The sequence below is a fragment of the Pelobates fuscus genome, chromosome 8 (assembly GCF_036172605.1).
Source record: "Pelobates fuscus isolate aPelFus1 chromosome 8, aPelFus1.pri, whole genome shotgun sequence".
In the NCBI taxonomy this organism is placed as follows: Eukaryota; Metazoa; Chordata; class Amphibia; order Anura; family Pelobatidae; genus Pelobates; species Pelobates fuscus.
This window is the reverse complement of record NC_086324.1, coordinates 157,798,416-157,814,753: the sequence shown is the minus strand read 5'-3', so window position 1 is coordinate 157,814,753 and position 16,338 is coordinate 157,798,416. Positions and strand designations below refer to the sequence as shown.

Sequence of the window (16,338 nt, the reverse complement as noted above, 5' to 3'; positions counted from 1 at the left end):
ATCTATCCATATATCACTTTATAATCAGCAGCCCTCAGGGTCACGCAGTTCATTCAGAGCTGATTACTTTGTAACAAAGAGTGTTATACATCATTCATTTATATATAAAGGGATGAAGGCTAATTATGGATGGAAGCCAAGGATGATGGTGCAAAGTTCTAAATGTGGGCAGTCACCACAGAAACCCGGTGGTCATGATGATTGCTCCACTTAAAGCTTATTTCTGATGCATGACATTGGATCTAACTATATCATTATACCTATATCATTGTGGACACAAACACATGGAATGAACTAGGTATTTATAAGCCCTTTCAAACTGATGTTACTGATTTTTGCTTAAAGGTTTATATTTATTTTAGCATCGTGGGTTTCTACAATGTCATCTGCTCACGTCCCAGCAATAAAAAAAACAAACAAAAAAAAAAAAAAAACCAAGAGGCAGGTCCCATATATATCTTATAAAATGATTGTGGAAAGTGTAAAAAAGCTTGCGGTGCCGATAAGAAGTGGGTCGGAAAAAATAAGGGGTAAAGATGTTCTACAAATATTCTTCAGTTGGGCTCCCTATTAATGTGTGCCACCAATTTGCAGGCATACTACAAGCAGACAAAGGATGGACCATTAGATTTTCTGCCCAAGTTCAATCAGGGCCGTAAAATGCGACCAAAAGTATTTCAGTATTTTGTATATATATATATAAGACAATAATCCAATAATCAGATAACTCACCATGTGCATCTCTGTAGTAGGCGTGGGTAACACTGCGGAATCTTTCCTGTCCAGCAGTGTCCCATATCTAGAATTAAGAAAAGGTACAGAGTTACAGAGGAACAGAAGAGCTGACAATCATTATCTCTCGGTCAGCAATAGCGAAGACAAGGTATTTAATAAAACCAGTAAATGTGATTATTTATCACTCACCTGCAACCCCAACCCTAACCCATAAAATGAGGAGGGTCATAGTTCATCTACAGAACTCTGCAAACCTGAGGATTTATACATTACTAAACAGTTATACGACAATTAAGACAATTTAGAATTTGTAAAAAAAGATTTTTTGCACATCTGTACCGTATCCTCTGAACTAAAATACTTTCACCATGCTCCTTCCTCTTAAAATACTTCCACCTGCATACAGTTATATATCTGTCCCTCCTGGTTTGCAGTGTTCAGTAACATAGTGTTAAATGACAATAGGAGGCATAGCAAGGATGTGCACAGAGGGCTTTAAAATCTGCCAATCATCCTTCCTCCATACAGTTTAACCCTTGTAGAGCTGGGCTAAACGAGAACTGACACTTCTCTGGAAATTATACCATTTAACAAAACATTGAAAATGATCCATAAATCATGTTAATTTTTTCATGTGATGCTCCAGTTTATTTGTACATTGAAGATTTACAAAAATGACGGTACAATACAGTTCAGTCCCGGAATAGCCAGGGCACCCAGTGCACGGGGGGGGGGGGGGGGGGGGGGGAGAGGAAGCACGTTTTAAAAAAATACTACTCACTAAGCTTAATCACAGAAAAGAGCAGAGCTTATGACAATAACCGACAGCGAGTTAAAATGGAGACACAGAGAAAGATTAGACTAGACTTGCAAAAACAAGACCAATACTAATCCTATTACCCTTTTTGGAATTAACTAAACAGGTATTAGGCTAGGTGCCTTGATTAAAAACACAAACCTTATTGAGTCCCTTTAAAAGGTAGACACTCCGTTCCAAGACAGAGTTAAATTCGGAAATGTGACGGCTTCCCTTTAAACATTTCGGAAACTGCGGACCAGAAGGAGACGCTCCTGACCTACTACCTAGCGTGTTTAATAGCTCAAATCTTTTTATATTTTATTATTTAGCTTGACTATTAAATGCAATAAAAAAAGGGGATACTTTCAGTCTGGAGTACCTTTTTACATACACAACTACAAGGTGGCCAGCTTAATCAAGGAAAATAGTTAAAACATAAGGTGTGGGGCGTGGCTTGGAGGTCCGCGAAGATGGCAGCATAAACTGAGAGCTCCCCGCCGGCCTAACTTTCAACCTCACCGACTGCACTAACAATAGCCGAACATGGGGAAAACACACCGCGCATCGAGCGCCCAAAGACCCGGGGACACCCCGAAACGCACCGTGACCCCCTCCGTGAAGCCGTACCTCGTGGCACCGGCGGACCTAGACCAGGCCTCAAACGACTCCACGGCCTCCGGCCTTTCCCACCCGCGATCCCCACAGGGTGACCATCCACTACCGACCTCCCAAGCCTCCCTACCCGACATAATGTCTATACTGCAGCAACTACCCACGAAAGCGGATTTGAAGACTGCAAACGCGGAACTCCGCGCGTCCATTACCGCTGAGCTACATGCCATGCGAGAGGACATACAAGGCCTCAGCCAAAAGGTGACTCAGTTAGAAGCAGACAGCGACCACATGTCTGCGGTTCAGGCAGCAACCACAGACAGACTGCAATCCCATACCAAGATACTGCAACAAATGGCGCTTCACATTGAGGACCTGGACAACAGGGGTAGGAGACAAAATATCAGAATCAGAGGGGTGCCAGAGGCGCTGGACAGGAAAAGCCCAATCCAAGACACCTTGCTGGACTTATTTAACAAATTGCTGATGCGACCTCTCCAGACACCCATTAGCTTTGTACGAGCGCACCGCGCCCTGAGGCCTCCGGGCCCCCCAGACGGACCACCCCGTGACATTATTTGCTGTTTGGAAAACTTTCCACTGAAGGAGGAAATCCTCCGCAAAGCAAGGGGCACGGATAAAATAATACTGGAAAACTCTGAAGTCCACCTGTTTCCTGACCTGTCCCCAGCCACGCTATCATTTAGACGAGCTTTGAAACCCCTTACAAGGCAGCTACAAGCAGCCCAAATAAGGTACCGCTGGTGCTTTCCCACGGGCCTACAGGTTGCAACACCCAACGGCCCCTTCACGATCCTAGGGGAAGAAGACGCCCAGGCGCTGCAAAGAGAGCTGCACCTTTCGCCGGAAACTCTGACATGGCCGAACCCACTCAATTTCTACGCTTTTGCCCCCAGATCGCAGGACACGGGCCCTCGCCCTCAGAGAATTCGTCCCCCCCGTACTCAAACGACCAGACCAGTGGGGACACCCAACTGAAACTCGCTCCATTCCTGGGAGGTTACCCCCCCCCCCCGACACCGCCATGTTGACTCCACTAGCGGACTATGAACTGTACCACCCACAGCAGACCACCCTTGGCACTTCACCGCTATTGTGAACTTTGACTATCATTTGATCACAGCAAGTATTATGGGAACTGAAGCTCCACTTTGGGCGTGGGGGGAATATTAGGCCTAGCTAAGATTGCCCTGGGGGGTGAAAGGGGTACTATACCCACACTGCCACAGAGAGGAAGGGGACCCACGAAGGGCCTAGGCCCGAGAGGAAAAACAATAGGAGCAATGCACCTCACAGCCCCATTACAAGGCCCCCCACACTCTAACACTTAAGGGCCCTCTATATTAGCTGAGATCGGTACATTAGGCTGGGGAAGAAGGGGGTGTCTAGCTTTGGGAGTGGGAGGGGGGAAGGTGACGGGGACTTGGGAGGGGGGAGGGAAGCGGCATAGTAGGCCTGTAGACCTGCCAGGTTCTGCCGCACAGGGGGGGGGGGGGGGAGGGAGGGTAATCTTGAAATGTTGATATGTTTTGTGTTATGGCTAATACTATTGCTACTGTTTTTTTACTGTATTATATGGTGAGGTTGACATTTATGCTGAATTTTATATAGATTGTGCCGTAAGTCGGGGAGACGATGGATCCTAACTGGGTGGTGCCCCGAGAGGTCACAGTGGTCTGTGACGACCTTTTTGAGAGCGCACTTGACCCCCTGGACCCTACTCACTTGGGATTCCCGGAACTCCTTCGACTGCCCTACTGGAGTGAGCGACCAGAATCAGGTGAGCGGTCCCCCTCCGCCCTCTAGCGGACGGGGGGGTTCCAGCCCCCCTTCGCTCTTTTCCGATACCGCTGGTTATAGCGATTTTGTACAGACTTACCGACTGTGACTCTTGACTCCTGACTTTTTCCCTCCCCGCCTGACCCAAGCCTTCCTGTGCCCCCCCCTTTCCCTATCCTACCCTCCCGCTTGTCCGCCAGACGGACAAGCCTACGCTGATACACGACTGCTAGAAGAGCCCCGGTCATGTCCATTGCCCCGGCCCCCATCACGATACTATCCCTGAACGCCAGAGGCCTTAATCAACCCGAGAAACGGTCGGGAGCGGTGAGGGAATTTCTCTCCCGTAAAGCATCGATTGTGTTTGTACAAGAAACACATTTCAGGGAGGGGTCACGTCCCACACTGACGAACCACCCCTACCCCGTAGGATACTTTAGCGATTTTCAGGGGGGAAAGTCCAGAGGAACTGCGATCCTCATTCATAGACGCATTCCGTTCACAGAAAAAGACGTACAAACCGACCCGGAGGGTCGATATACCTTTTTAAAGGGGGAGATAGCGGGCACGCTTTACACCTTCGCTAACGTTTATGCCCCAAACCGCAGACAATACCGTTTCCTGGCCCGGACACTTCGCTCACTGCGGCACTTCGCAGAAGGGGTATTGGTCCTAGGGGGCGACCTAAACGTAGCTCCAGACCCCAAATGGGACTCCTCCTCAGGACGCTCACCCGTCCCTACCCAACACATCGCGGCAATCAGGGCCTTACTGACGAGGGAGAGACTAGTGGACTGCTGGAGAGCACTACACCCTGACGAAAGGGACTATACCTTCTACTCTCACCCGCACAATTCCTACACTCGCATTGACTACCTTTTTCTTTCACAATACCACCTCCCACTGGCTCTCCGGGTTGACCAAGGCACCGCAACGTGGTCGGACCATGCACCGGTGTCGGTCACCCTGGAGTCTCCCCTTTTCAGACCTAAGGTCTCTAAGTGGAGGCTGAACGAAGCCCTACTTGCCATACCAGAACTGACTGCAGACATAGACACCACACTCCGGGACTACTTTACACACAATGGCGACCAGACATCCCCCACCATACGATGGGAAGCACACAAAAGTGTTATCAGGGGACATTTCATACAAAAGGGCGCTCTCCTGAAACGACAGAGGGAGGCACGCATGACTACACTATTGGCAGACATACACCGCCTAGATACCCTCAACAAACGCCTCCAACTCCCTACACACCAAGCCACGCTGTTAGGTCTGAGGAGGGAACTGACCACACTCATACAGTCCCAACACCATAGGGCAGTCCTACGACACAAGGCATTCTTTCATGTAAACGGTAACAAGAGTGGGAAGCTCCTAGCACGCATGCTCAACAAAAGAAGGCGGGACACATACATAGACCGCATTCGGGACAAGGACGGGAACCTCCACAGACACCCCACCAAGATACAGGAGATCATCCGATCATATTATGCAGACTTATACTCCCTACCACGACCGCACACGGACACGCACACTCTCAGACTCCGCGACTCTATAGATGAGTACCTCTCGGCCCATACTCTCCCCGCCCTAGCGACAGACGTATCAAACCGACTAGAAGAACCCATCACCACGGAGGAACTTGCGCTAGCGATTAAAAGCTCCAAATCAGGGAGAAGCCCGGGCCCCGACGGGCTACCACTAAAATATTACAGGACATACGCTGACGTACTTTACTCCCCATTGACAGACATGTTCAATGCGATCAGAGAGGGACACGAACTCCCCGGACAGGCTCTAATGGCGCACATTACTATCATCCCCAAAGAAGGGAAGGATCGAGAGCACTGTGGCGGCTACCGACCCATATCCCTCATCAATACAGACATTAAACTCCTGGCAAAAGTCCTGGCGACTAGACTCCAGACGCACGTTCCCGACCTGGTCCACGCAGACCAGGTTGGGTTTGTACTGGGTCGAGAGGCTAGGGACAATACTATCAGGGCCCTGACACTAATGCATAGGAACACCGAGACGAACACGGGCCTTCTCCTACTCTCCACAGACGCGGAGAAGGCCTTTGATAGGGTCAATTGGGAATACATGTTCCGGACATTGACACACCTGGGAATGGGACCACACCTTTTGGGCTGGATTAAAGCCCTGTACTCCAAACCGTCAGCACACGTACTGGTCAACGGGGCCCTAACAGACCCGTTCCCTATATATAACGGTACGCGTCAGGGATGTCCCCTCTCCCCGTTACTTTTCGTCCTAGCGTTGGAGCCATTCCTGAACACCATCAGACATCACCCCGACATTACCGGCATTCACACAGGAGACACGCACCACAAAATTGCCGCTTACGCGGATGACCTACTGTTTTTCCTCACACATCCAGAGGTCTCCCTGCCCAACCTAGTGCAGGCCTTCCACACATTCGGACTCCTCTCGGGATTGAAAATTAATTTCTCGAAATCATATGTCTTAAACATTAGTGTACCCACACCTCGCGCAGACCAACTGCGCAGGAGCTACAAATTCCAATGGGCCTCGGACAAGATACGCTACCTGGGTACTTGGCTGACAGTGAGCGCAACCAACCTGTACGCGACAAACTTCACCCCATTACTGACCCAATTTCGGAAAGAGATGAGGGAATGGGCCTTCCCCCACATATCCTGGTTGGGTAGGGTGCAAGTGGTGAAGATGAATTTTTTGCCACGACTGCTCTACCTCTTCCAGGCCTTGCCTATCCTGATCCCAACATCTTTCTTCACGACACTCCGGGGAGCACTGGGGTCCTATGTGTGGAACGGGAGGAGACCCAGACTGAAATACTCACTGCTCACACGGCCCAAAGACAAAGGAGGACTAGCCCTCCCAGACTTTCTGCTATACTACAAAGCGTGTCACCTACAACGAGTAGTGGAATGGTCCAAACTAGGGGTACACAAGCTGTGGAAGTCCTTAGAGGGACACGCAGCGGGTGTCCCCGCCGCCTTACTCCCGTGGCTCCCAGCGGGAGGTTCAGGGAGGGAAGCCCGTTACACACCCTACACAAGAGCGACTCTGACGGTATGGAGAAGGAGTATAGGGCGTCATGCTCTTAGTACGTACCCCTCCCCCTTACTGCCTCTCACCCATAATCCGGACTTCCAACCAGGCCTGGACCCGAAAGCCTTGCGAACTTTAGTAGACGACCCCCTACCCCGACTGAGACATGTCTGTTCCAACCGGGGACTGAAAGACCTGACAGAGTTACGTGGGGTGACCCCTCAGCCCTTCCTGACGCGTTTTCGCTATGCACAGGTACGCAACTACATAAAACTCCTCCCACAGGGACAGGCTTTGGGCAGAGATCTCACAACCTTTGAGAGACTATGCTCAGCCCCTGACCCACTACCACATGGAATTTCACACCTCTACTCCCTTCTCCAAATGCAAACTCCAGTAGAGACACCTAACTTTATGGGGAAATGGGAGGTATCCCTAAATAAGACGTTTAGCGCCCCTGAATGGGAGAAGATCTGCAATACTGTTCACCACTGCTCAACATTTAGCAAGAGTCAGGAGACTGCTTATAAACTGCTCACGAGATGGTACCACACACCAGCTACTGCGCACCACATAAACTCTCAAGACTCCCGCCTATGCTGGAGGTGTGAGAAGGAGATAGGCACACTCTTACACATTTGGTGGAACTGTGAACTGATCCAACCGTTCTGGCACGCTATCCACCAAGTCATAGCCCGCTTCTCAGATAACCCCCCACCTCTTGAACCAGCAGCTATGCTGCTCCACCACACACCCACCCCCACGTCCAAATATAAAAAGACACTCACGATCCGGATCATTAATGTAGCAAAACAATTAATCCCACAGTTTTGGAAGAAAAAAACGGCCCCGCCCTTATCCCAGTGGTTTGCCCAAATGGAGGACCTCAGAGCAGTTGAGGAACTTATCATGTACGCGGCTGGCCCGCAAAAACAACAGCAGACTTACCTAGACATATGGACGCAGTGGATACTGACGACAACGAAACCGGAATTCCAGTCCATACTAACGGACTACACGACCGATACCCCAAGACCAACAAAAGCAGAGACAGTAGACTAACCCTATCCCCCCTTCCCTACCTGGACCCTGCCCCCCTTTTCCCTGACTCCCTTACTTCGCACCGACTAGAGAGACGGAAACCCGTAACCAAGAGCAAGCAGACACTTTAGGCTGCATGAACACGAGCATTGGGCACTGACGACTAACGTACACAACTATGCCCATCGGCTTAACCGACCTGCACACCTGAAGACCTGGTCGGTAGCCGAACTCGCAATGCCCATTACGATCCTATATGCCACCAGACCTAACTCATGATAGCTACGGATCTGGCCAGACAAATGTTGCTTGTAGACATCTGAAGTACACCTGTGAGCTCTGAGCTTCATAGGGCCTGCGCGCCCACAAGACTATGTTATTGTTCTTTGTTTACTGATAATATGGTTATGTGAAGTATGACACAGAAGTTTTGATCACTAACGAGGACCTGCGAGTCCACTGCTCCATGGGGCCTGCGCGCCCACAAGTTTATATTTGTGCTTTACTGTTTTTCTATGGTTGGACTCACGTTGAGTCCTAAATATTGCTAATAACTGTGCGTGGAGACTTGCACGTCTCGGAATGAACCACATAACTTTGAAATAAAAATCATATTTACAAAAAAAAAAAAACATAAGGTGTTACCTGTAGCTTGACTTTCACCCCATCGACATTCAGCACTTTGTTCTGAAACACAAAAAAATATAAGCAGGTTACAATTTTTTTACAGTTGTGTTTTTAGGATAAAATGAGCCGAAGCGCTGATATGTCAGTTCTCGTCTCCCCACGATAGAACACCAAAAGAAATGACGCTCTTTTGAGATGAGAATGGACTATTAACGAAGTAAGCACAATCTTACCGTTCCAAAACATTTCAACAACAATTTTATTATCATTGGATCAGTGGACATGGGTCCCATGCCTTGTGTTACATCTGCCAATACAATCCTCACAGGGAGGAATTAGTGACACTTTAAACAAAACCATCAAAGATTCTAATAATTGAAAAAGACTTTAAAAAAAAAAAAGATTTCTACGTTAGAGTATAAACAGAACAAACACTCCTGACTTCATGTGCAAAAGCAACATTACTTATTAAGCTCAATGTTGAGATTTAAGGTAAAATCACAATTTAGACCCGGGTTTTAAGAAACTGAAATATTCTGCCTTTGTGGAGTTACGGCAGAAAAAGGTTTGCGAAATTTATGTTGCGATCGATTTGATGAGTGCTGCACGATACCATCTAAGAGACAAAAATCGCTACTAATCAATTAGCAACTCTGTATGGCAATGAAAATCTGTGTTCAGTACACCCCAGGTTATAACTCTGGGAATGAAACAAGGAGCGGGTAAATAGAATTAGTCAAATGAAGAAATAAATAAAAAAACTTAGAAGAATTAAATATGCAAATGACAAAATAGTCAGATACATAAATAGGAAACACAATAGGTCTCTAGATCTTTTAGCTTCCACAATAAGGTATCGCGTTTATGCAGTATTTTATATACACACATGCTGGTTGAAAATATGGGTTAATCCAAGTGTTGCAATTTATAACAATTTGGTTGAAATGCTGATAAGATTATAAACACTTCATTCACTTTTGTAGTGCAACCACTATTACCTCTGTAGTGTAACCACCTCTTTACATAGATCCACCAAAAATCATCTAAAGGGGTATTCCCTATGTCTATATACACATCACTTTCTTAGGGCAAATTGGAAAATGCAGTGGATCTATCAAGACAAGAAAATGAGGTATACTGTGCTCTCTGCAAACCTAAAAAAAAATATTATAGAAAAGAATTAAAAACACACAAGATTTCAAGATCAAGAATGCATATTGATATTGATGTTCTGTCATCCCAGTCCCAATGTTAAGCCGGCACATACATGGAAAAGCTGGTAGCTCTATTTTGCTGTAAAGATAAAGTCTATTATCCATGGGTCGGCGTGCGTTCCACTGCTCGCCAACAGTCTGCGTTCCACCTTAAAGACTTAAACTCAGTCTTTGACTGAAGTTATCGCCTTATGCACGTTTCGTGAACTAAGGTTCACTTCTTCAGAGGCCACCTTCGGATCATTGAGCTTGCTTTAAATCGACAGTCGCAAATTGGTACATCACATCAATAAATGTCAAACGTCTATAAACCATAAATCAGAAATAAATATACCAGTCATCCTAAGCTTTACAAAAACCGAGAGAACGTGGTTGGGACTGGGATAACAGAACATCATCATCAGAAGTTCCCTGATATAAATTATTGATCTTGAAATCTTGTGAGTGTTTTCAATTATTTTCTACAATAATTTTTTATGTTTACAGAGAGCACTAATATTGTTATTATTCTCGCCATTTATATAGCGCCAACAGATTCTGTAGCGCTTTACAATATTATGAGAGGGGGGATTTAAACATAAATAGGACAATTACAAGCAAACTTACAGGAATGATAGGTTGAAGAGGGCCCTGCTCAAACGAGCTTACAGTCTATGTTCCTTTTTTTCTTGTCTTTATAGATGTACTCACTGCATTATCAACTTTACGTCAGAATCTGATGTGTATACATACCTAGGAAATACCCATTTGGAAGATTTTTGGTAAATCAATGTACTTAGTAAAGTGATTGCATTATTATAAGTAATAGAATATTTAGCACATTTTTGTGTTTTATCGTAGCTGAAGTGTCTATACACTTATCAGCCTTTCAACCAAATTGCTACATTAGGTTTACAAATTGCTTCTAAGTTTTTATTTGTTTTTTTTTCTATTTACCAGCTCCTAGTTTAATTTTGAGGACGTATTTTAATTACGGTGTGTATATGGAGGGTTTCAGAGCACGTTTTAGTAGACAGCTCCCACTGCCCAGAGATTACTCTATACCTCCAAGTTTGAATTTAGAATTTGACAGTCTGCGTTAGTTGCCATCCTACACTGGCACACAGAAGAAGATTATGCCAGCGCTACGGAACTTCCTGGCACTATATAAATAATAAAATAATAATGATCAGTGTTTCAGTAAATCATTTTTGTGTGTGCGCATTATTCAATTAATGCACAAAATAAAGAAAATTACATTTTATACGGAACCTAATTGACTGCTTATAATATTGTGTCCTCCACACTAATTAAATACCAATTAGGAAGGTGACCTATTACACACCACTTGATCCAGGGATGTTATTTAAAGTATAGGCCGCGCATTATTTACCAGCTAGCTCGATAATTAAGCTAATTTAGAAGGAAAACTAGCTTTCGCCTAAGAGGATCTGCTCATTTTCCAACTAACCTTACTGTGCATCTTGTTATTTGTGACCTCAGCGTGTTCCTCTATCCTTCACAGAAAGGGGCTAACTTGGAAAAATAAACCGCACGTGTTAAAGTGCTTAGCTAAGCAATCTAAACATTTCTAGTACAAATTCAGGGGGCAAACTTAGATTTTAGAACGCTAACAAAAAGGTTTTAATACAACCTAACATGCAATAGAAACAATGATTGCAGTGCTTATATTCGTATTTATTTAGTTAAAACAATAATATATATGACACCATAGCAGCATGCAGTACAGTGTAGTGGTTATGGTGTCAGGAGTGCCCTAGCATCCCTCATCGGAAGTAGTCAAACCATTTTTTTGAAAGGTTTGACTAGATACCTGTGGTCTCCCTGGCTCTGCTACCTGAATCTACTACCATCTCCCAAGGGCTGGAAAGTCCTGAACAGGAGCTTCCGTTAGCTCACTGGCTAAGCGCATCAACTGATTGCACCAATAAGCTAATAAAAGCTCCTGCTGAGGAACTTTCTGCTATCGGGAGATGTAGTGGAGGCAGAAAGCGACACCCGGCAGTCCCCGGTAAGAAGTCAAAACATTAAAAAAAACTGTTTGGTTCCATATACAATGTGGGTCAGGGTACCCCAGGCACTATAACCACTACAGCACAGTGTGCAGTTTGCTATGTATTATTATTAGTTTTTTTTGTTTGTTTTGTTTTTTAAGAAAACCAAAATAAGAAGATATAAAGAAGACAAAAGTGATATAAGTAATGACATAAAGTAGATAAAGGGGGGCGGGGCCTGACCATCATGGAGGTGAGATGCATCTCTAGTGAGCTCCTCCATTACCTAGCTTAAACACACGTCTGACAAGCTTAATAAGCCTGATTAGAAGCAAATTCTGCAACACTGTGGCCCTCCAACCTACCTGATAGGAGTAGGAGTGGATAAAGAGCCGCACGGAGCTTTCGTACCTGCATGTGGTGTCGCCGGGCGGGAGAGGCGGACGATCTCCCGGACCGGAGGGGCCCAGAGGACGCTATTTGCCAGCAACAGCCCGTTCTCCCCCCTCTTGGACCGGTGGGGGTGATCCCGGTCCACCCCTGGGAGGGAACCCAGCACAGGAAGACACGCAGGGTGAAGCCAGCCAAGCTGACAGACACCACTACGACCAACGCAAAATGTCGGAACCCGCGTGTTTACCTAACTCCAGCACATTATGGTTGGACGTGGAATCCAGGCTGGATAGCCTCTTCGAAAGATTCTGGCAGCGGTTGGAAAGCAGACAACTCCACCGTGCACCATCGCAGCCAAAGGACCTCCCACAAGACCTGCAGGCTCCAGATCACCATCGTGAATCACTCTTACCAGTGAAGAAAGCCCAAGTACGGCGGAGGCGCAAGCAACACAAGCAGCGGAGCTCACCGAAACTGAAAGGGGCACATATGCTGAAGACCACTCAGACCAAGCCCAAGCCCAGAGACAAGCCTGAAAAGCAGCGGAGAACCCTGTTCCTGATGTATGTCCTGATCAGCCGACATTCATACCGCACCAAACGCCTGAAGCACTCCTTTGCCAAGGAGAGGCATAGGGTGACTGGGGATCACAGCATGGTTGTAGTGGGGAAACAGTGCTTTGCCAAGTAAAGGCATAGGGTGACTGGGGATCACAGCATGGTTGTAGTGGGGAAACAGTTATTTACCTAATTTTGAGGCATATTCTCCTACTGCTGCCAAAGTTTAGTTATGCCTGTTATTTTGTGGTGGAATCTCGGTAAAAATAAATTTAGTAGGCCGAGATTACCACGTGGCATGTGTACGTGCATATGCTGACGTATCGATCAGTTGGTTGCACGAGGCAAGATACGATCAGTAGTGTACGGAGCATGTGCAAGAATACAGGATGTAGTATTCCCCTCCTCCATTGTGCTGGACAAGCCATGCGGTCAAGCAGGAAGTTAATTCTTATTTGTATTGATTGGTCAAGAGAATGTGCGGGTGGAGCTTAATATGGGAGGAGTTATGTGCCTATATAAGGAGCCTGCACTATTGTCCGGGGCTCAGAACTTGCTGTATTTTGGTGACGTTAGTCCCTCTGAGTCCCGATCGGTGATCCAATAAAGAATCTCTTCCTTCCTGAAGAAACCTGTGTCCATCTCTCTGTGCTTCGCTTCCGTCAGTTTCTCCGGTATCATTTGGTGCATTGGCCGGGAAGCTCATCGTTCAACGGTAGCTGAGAGGCAGAGGCGTGAGACGGTCTATCTTTGCCCACGTTCTCTACGGCTGCACCCCTGAACTTCTGCGTGGACCTCCCTTCGTCTCGGCGCCACTGGTCTGTTGTCCAGGAGATCATCGGCCTCTACGTAAGAAGTGCTGGGGTGTCCCCGTCGATGAGTGTGAACTCAGGTTCAGGAACGAGGAGGTAAGACAACTGCTGTTTTAGACGGCAGACCCACTAGGGGTATACCGATTGTGCGGTAGGCCCATAAGGGGTTATTTGTGTATGGAATCTGCCCCCTCTGTCGGAGGGAAGGAGCGAAGGCGCACCGCTCGATCGAACGCTCTTTAGTCAGACCGTTTGATTTGGTTAGTCAGGCGGGGCTCTGGTGTAAATAGCCCTAGCCGGACACCGGTGTCTTGTCTAGACTAGCGTTCTAGGGTGTATATTTTGTTCGCTAGGTCGGAGGGACCGGGAGACTAAGCGGCGTCTGTGTAAATTCGGTTCGCTAGCTCTCAACCTATCTTGGCTAAGTGGGAAGGCGTGTAAATTTGGAACCCACTAGATTCTTGATAGTAATCGACTAAGAGGCGTCTGTGTAAATTCGGTCCTCTAGCTCGCTATATGTGGTGCTTGGGCAGTGTGGCTAACCAAAACGTATGTAGATTGTTTCTGGTAGTCCATTCAAGGTACTGGCCAATAGTTTAGTTGGGAATTGTAAATGTGATAAAGATTGTTTAGTAAAGTGTATATCTTGTTAGATAGCGCGAGCGAGAGTGTTAATAGTGTGTTGCTGTATTATAGTGCACGGTACCATAACCCTGTATATTTACTGACACTGTATATAAGTACTAATCATTGTCGTCTATTGCATGTTTAACACCATAACCACTAATAATTGTATTGTGACCTTAAATTGTGCTTTGACCTATGCTAACCGTACTGTAACCGCTATTTGTAAAAGACGATGTTACTGGGGTGTGTTATAGACGGGTAATTCATATATAGAGAATTATAGCGTGGGTGACTGTATAGTTTCACCAAAGGGCATAATATTGATTATTTAGTGACTGGTGTAACAGCTGTGTGTGTACGGGAATTCCCTGAGTGTTTATTGTGTTATTGTATACGTTTCACTTGGTAACCGTACCACGTGGTGCTGTTGCCAGAGGAAACGGGTGTGACTGTTGAATAGTACGCGTGCATAGTATTCGTTGTCAACGACGTTCCAATGATAAGTATGGGCGCGTCGCAGTCAACGATTCCGGATCCCTTAGGTTGTATGGTGAAGAATTTTAAAAAGGGATTCAAAACTTGTGATTTTGGGGTTAAAATGTCTCCTGTACGTTTGGTCACTTTGTGTACTAGGGAGTGGCCTACTTTGGTTGCGGCATGGCCGCCACGTGGCAGTTTGGATCCAACTCTGGTACAGCGCTTACACGTGGCTGTATCGGGTAGGCCTGAACTTTACGGGCAGTTTCCTTATATTGATTGTTGGAGACAGGCCGTAAATGACTCGCCAAAATGGATCCAGACATGCCACGAGGAGCAATGTCGCCTCATGGTGGCTAGGACTTGTTTGTCCACTAGGACTGGTGTTAGGCCCATTTTGGACACGCCCCCTGAGTCCGAGATCCCTTTGCCGCCCCCTTACTTTCCTTTAAGAGGAAGTGACGTAAATGCAGGAAGTCCTGCACCCCTTCCCTCATTGCCCTCATCCACTTCCGCTTCCTCCTCTAGTACAGAATCCACCCCCTCTCGTACTAAATCTCCCCTTCCGGAACCAGAGCCAATCCCCATTAGATCCGAATATCCTGATTTGGCGCCACTTCAGACTTCCGGTCAAGCTTCTTCTAGCTCGGCTCGAAGTGTTTTATTTACTACCTTTTCCCAAAACCAAGCTCCCACATCCTCATGCCCTATTTCTCCCCGACTGGAACCTCTAACTGACGCCCCTCTACGTAGCCCCATACAAACCCGACAACTGACCGGTACCCAACAATTAAAACATTATCAGATGCCTCTTCGTCTGAATCCCGGGTCAGCCTATATCGATGCCGCAGGCCAAATGGCACATGCTGACCCAGTCTTCGTATATGTCCCGTTCACGACAACCGATCTCTTAAATTGGAAGACCCACAATTCCTCGTATACTGAGAAACCACAAACTATGACTGATCTGTTCACCTCAATAGTACAGACACATAACCCGACATGGGCTGATTGCCAGCAGTTATTAATGACTTTGTTTAACAATGAGGAAAGGACAAGGATTAACCAAGCGGCCATTAAAGCGCTAGAGGATAGAGCCCGTGCTTTGAATCAAGCTAATCCAGCAGCATGGGCCGCAACACATTATCCTAACACCGATCCCGACTGGAATGTAAATGGTGCTGATATGGTTCAACTCAGAGCCTATAGAGACGCTATAATTGCTGGCATGAAAGCCGGAGGAAAGAAAGCCATTAATATGTCGAAGACAGTTGAGGTGATTCAGAAAAGTGATGAAGCGCCCAGTGTCTTTTAGGACCGATTATTGGAGGCATACCGCTTGTATACCCCCTTTAATCCGGAAGACGCAGATAATTTCCGAATGGTGAACTCCGCCTTTGTCAGCCAAGCTTACGGAGATATTAAGCGCAAGCTACAGAAGTTAGAAGGGTTTGCAGGTATGTCTATTACCCAACTAATGGAGGTAGCGAATAAGGTGTATATGAACAGGGAAACAGAAAGTAAGAAAGAGGAAGAGCGCAAGATGCGTAGAAAGGCAGACATGCTAGCGGTAGCGATCGCAGGCGT

At 46.6% G+C, this 16,338-nt stretch overlaps 1 protein-coding gene across 1 annotated transcript in view; it reads right to left on the bottom strand.

The window, feature by feature from the left end:
• RAB26 (RAB26, member RAS oncogene family) overlaps positions 1 to 16,338 on the bottom strand; it is a 257,039-nt gene that overhangs the window by 70,263 nt on the left and 170,438 nt on the right. Inside the window, exons 3-4 of the mRNA XM_063430498.1 lie at positions 8,696 to 8,737; positions 733 to 799 (exon numbers count right to left, since the gene is read on the bottom strand). Coding sequence (XP_063286568.1) covers positions 733 to 799; positions 8,696 to 8,737 — 109 coding nt within the window. The remainder of the gene's footprint in view (positions 1 to 732; positions 800 to 8,695; positions 8,738 to 16,338) is intronic.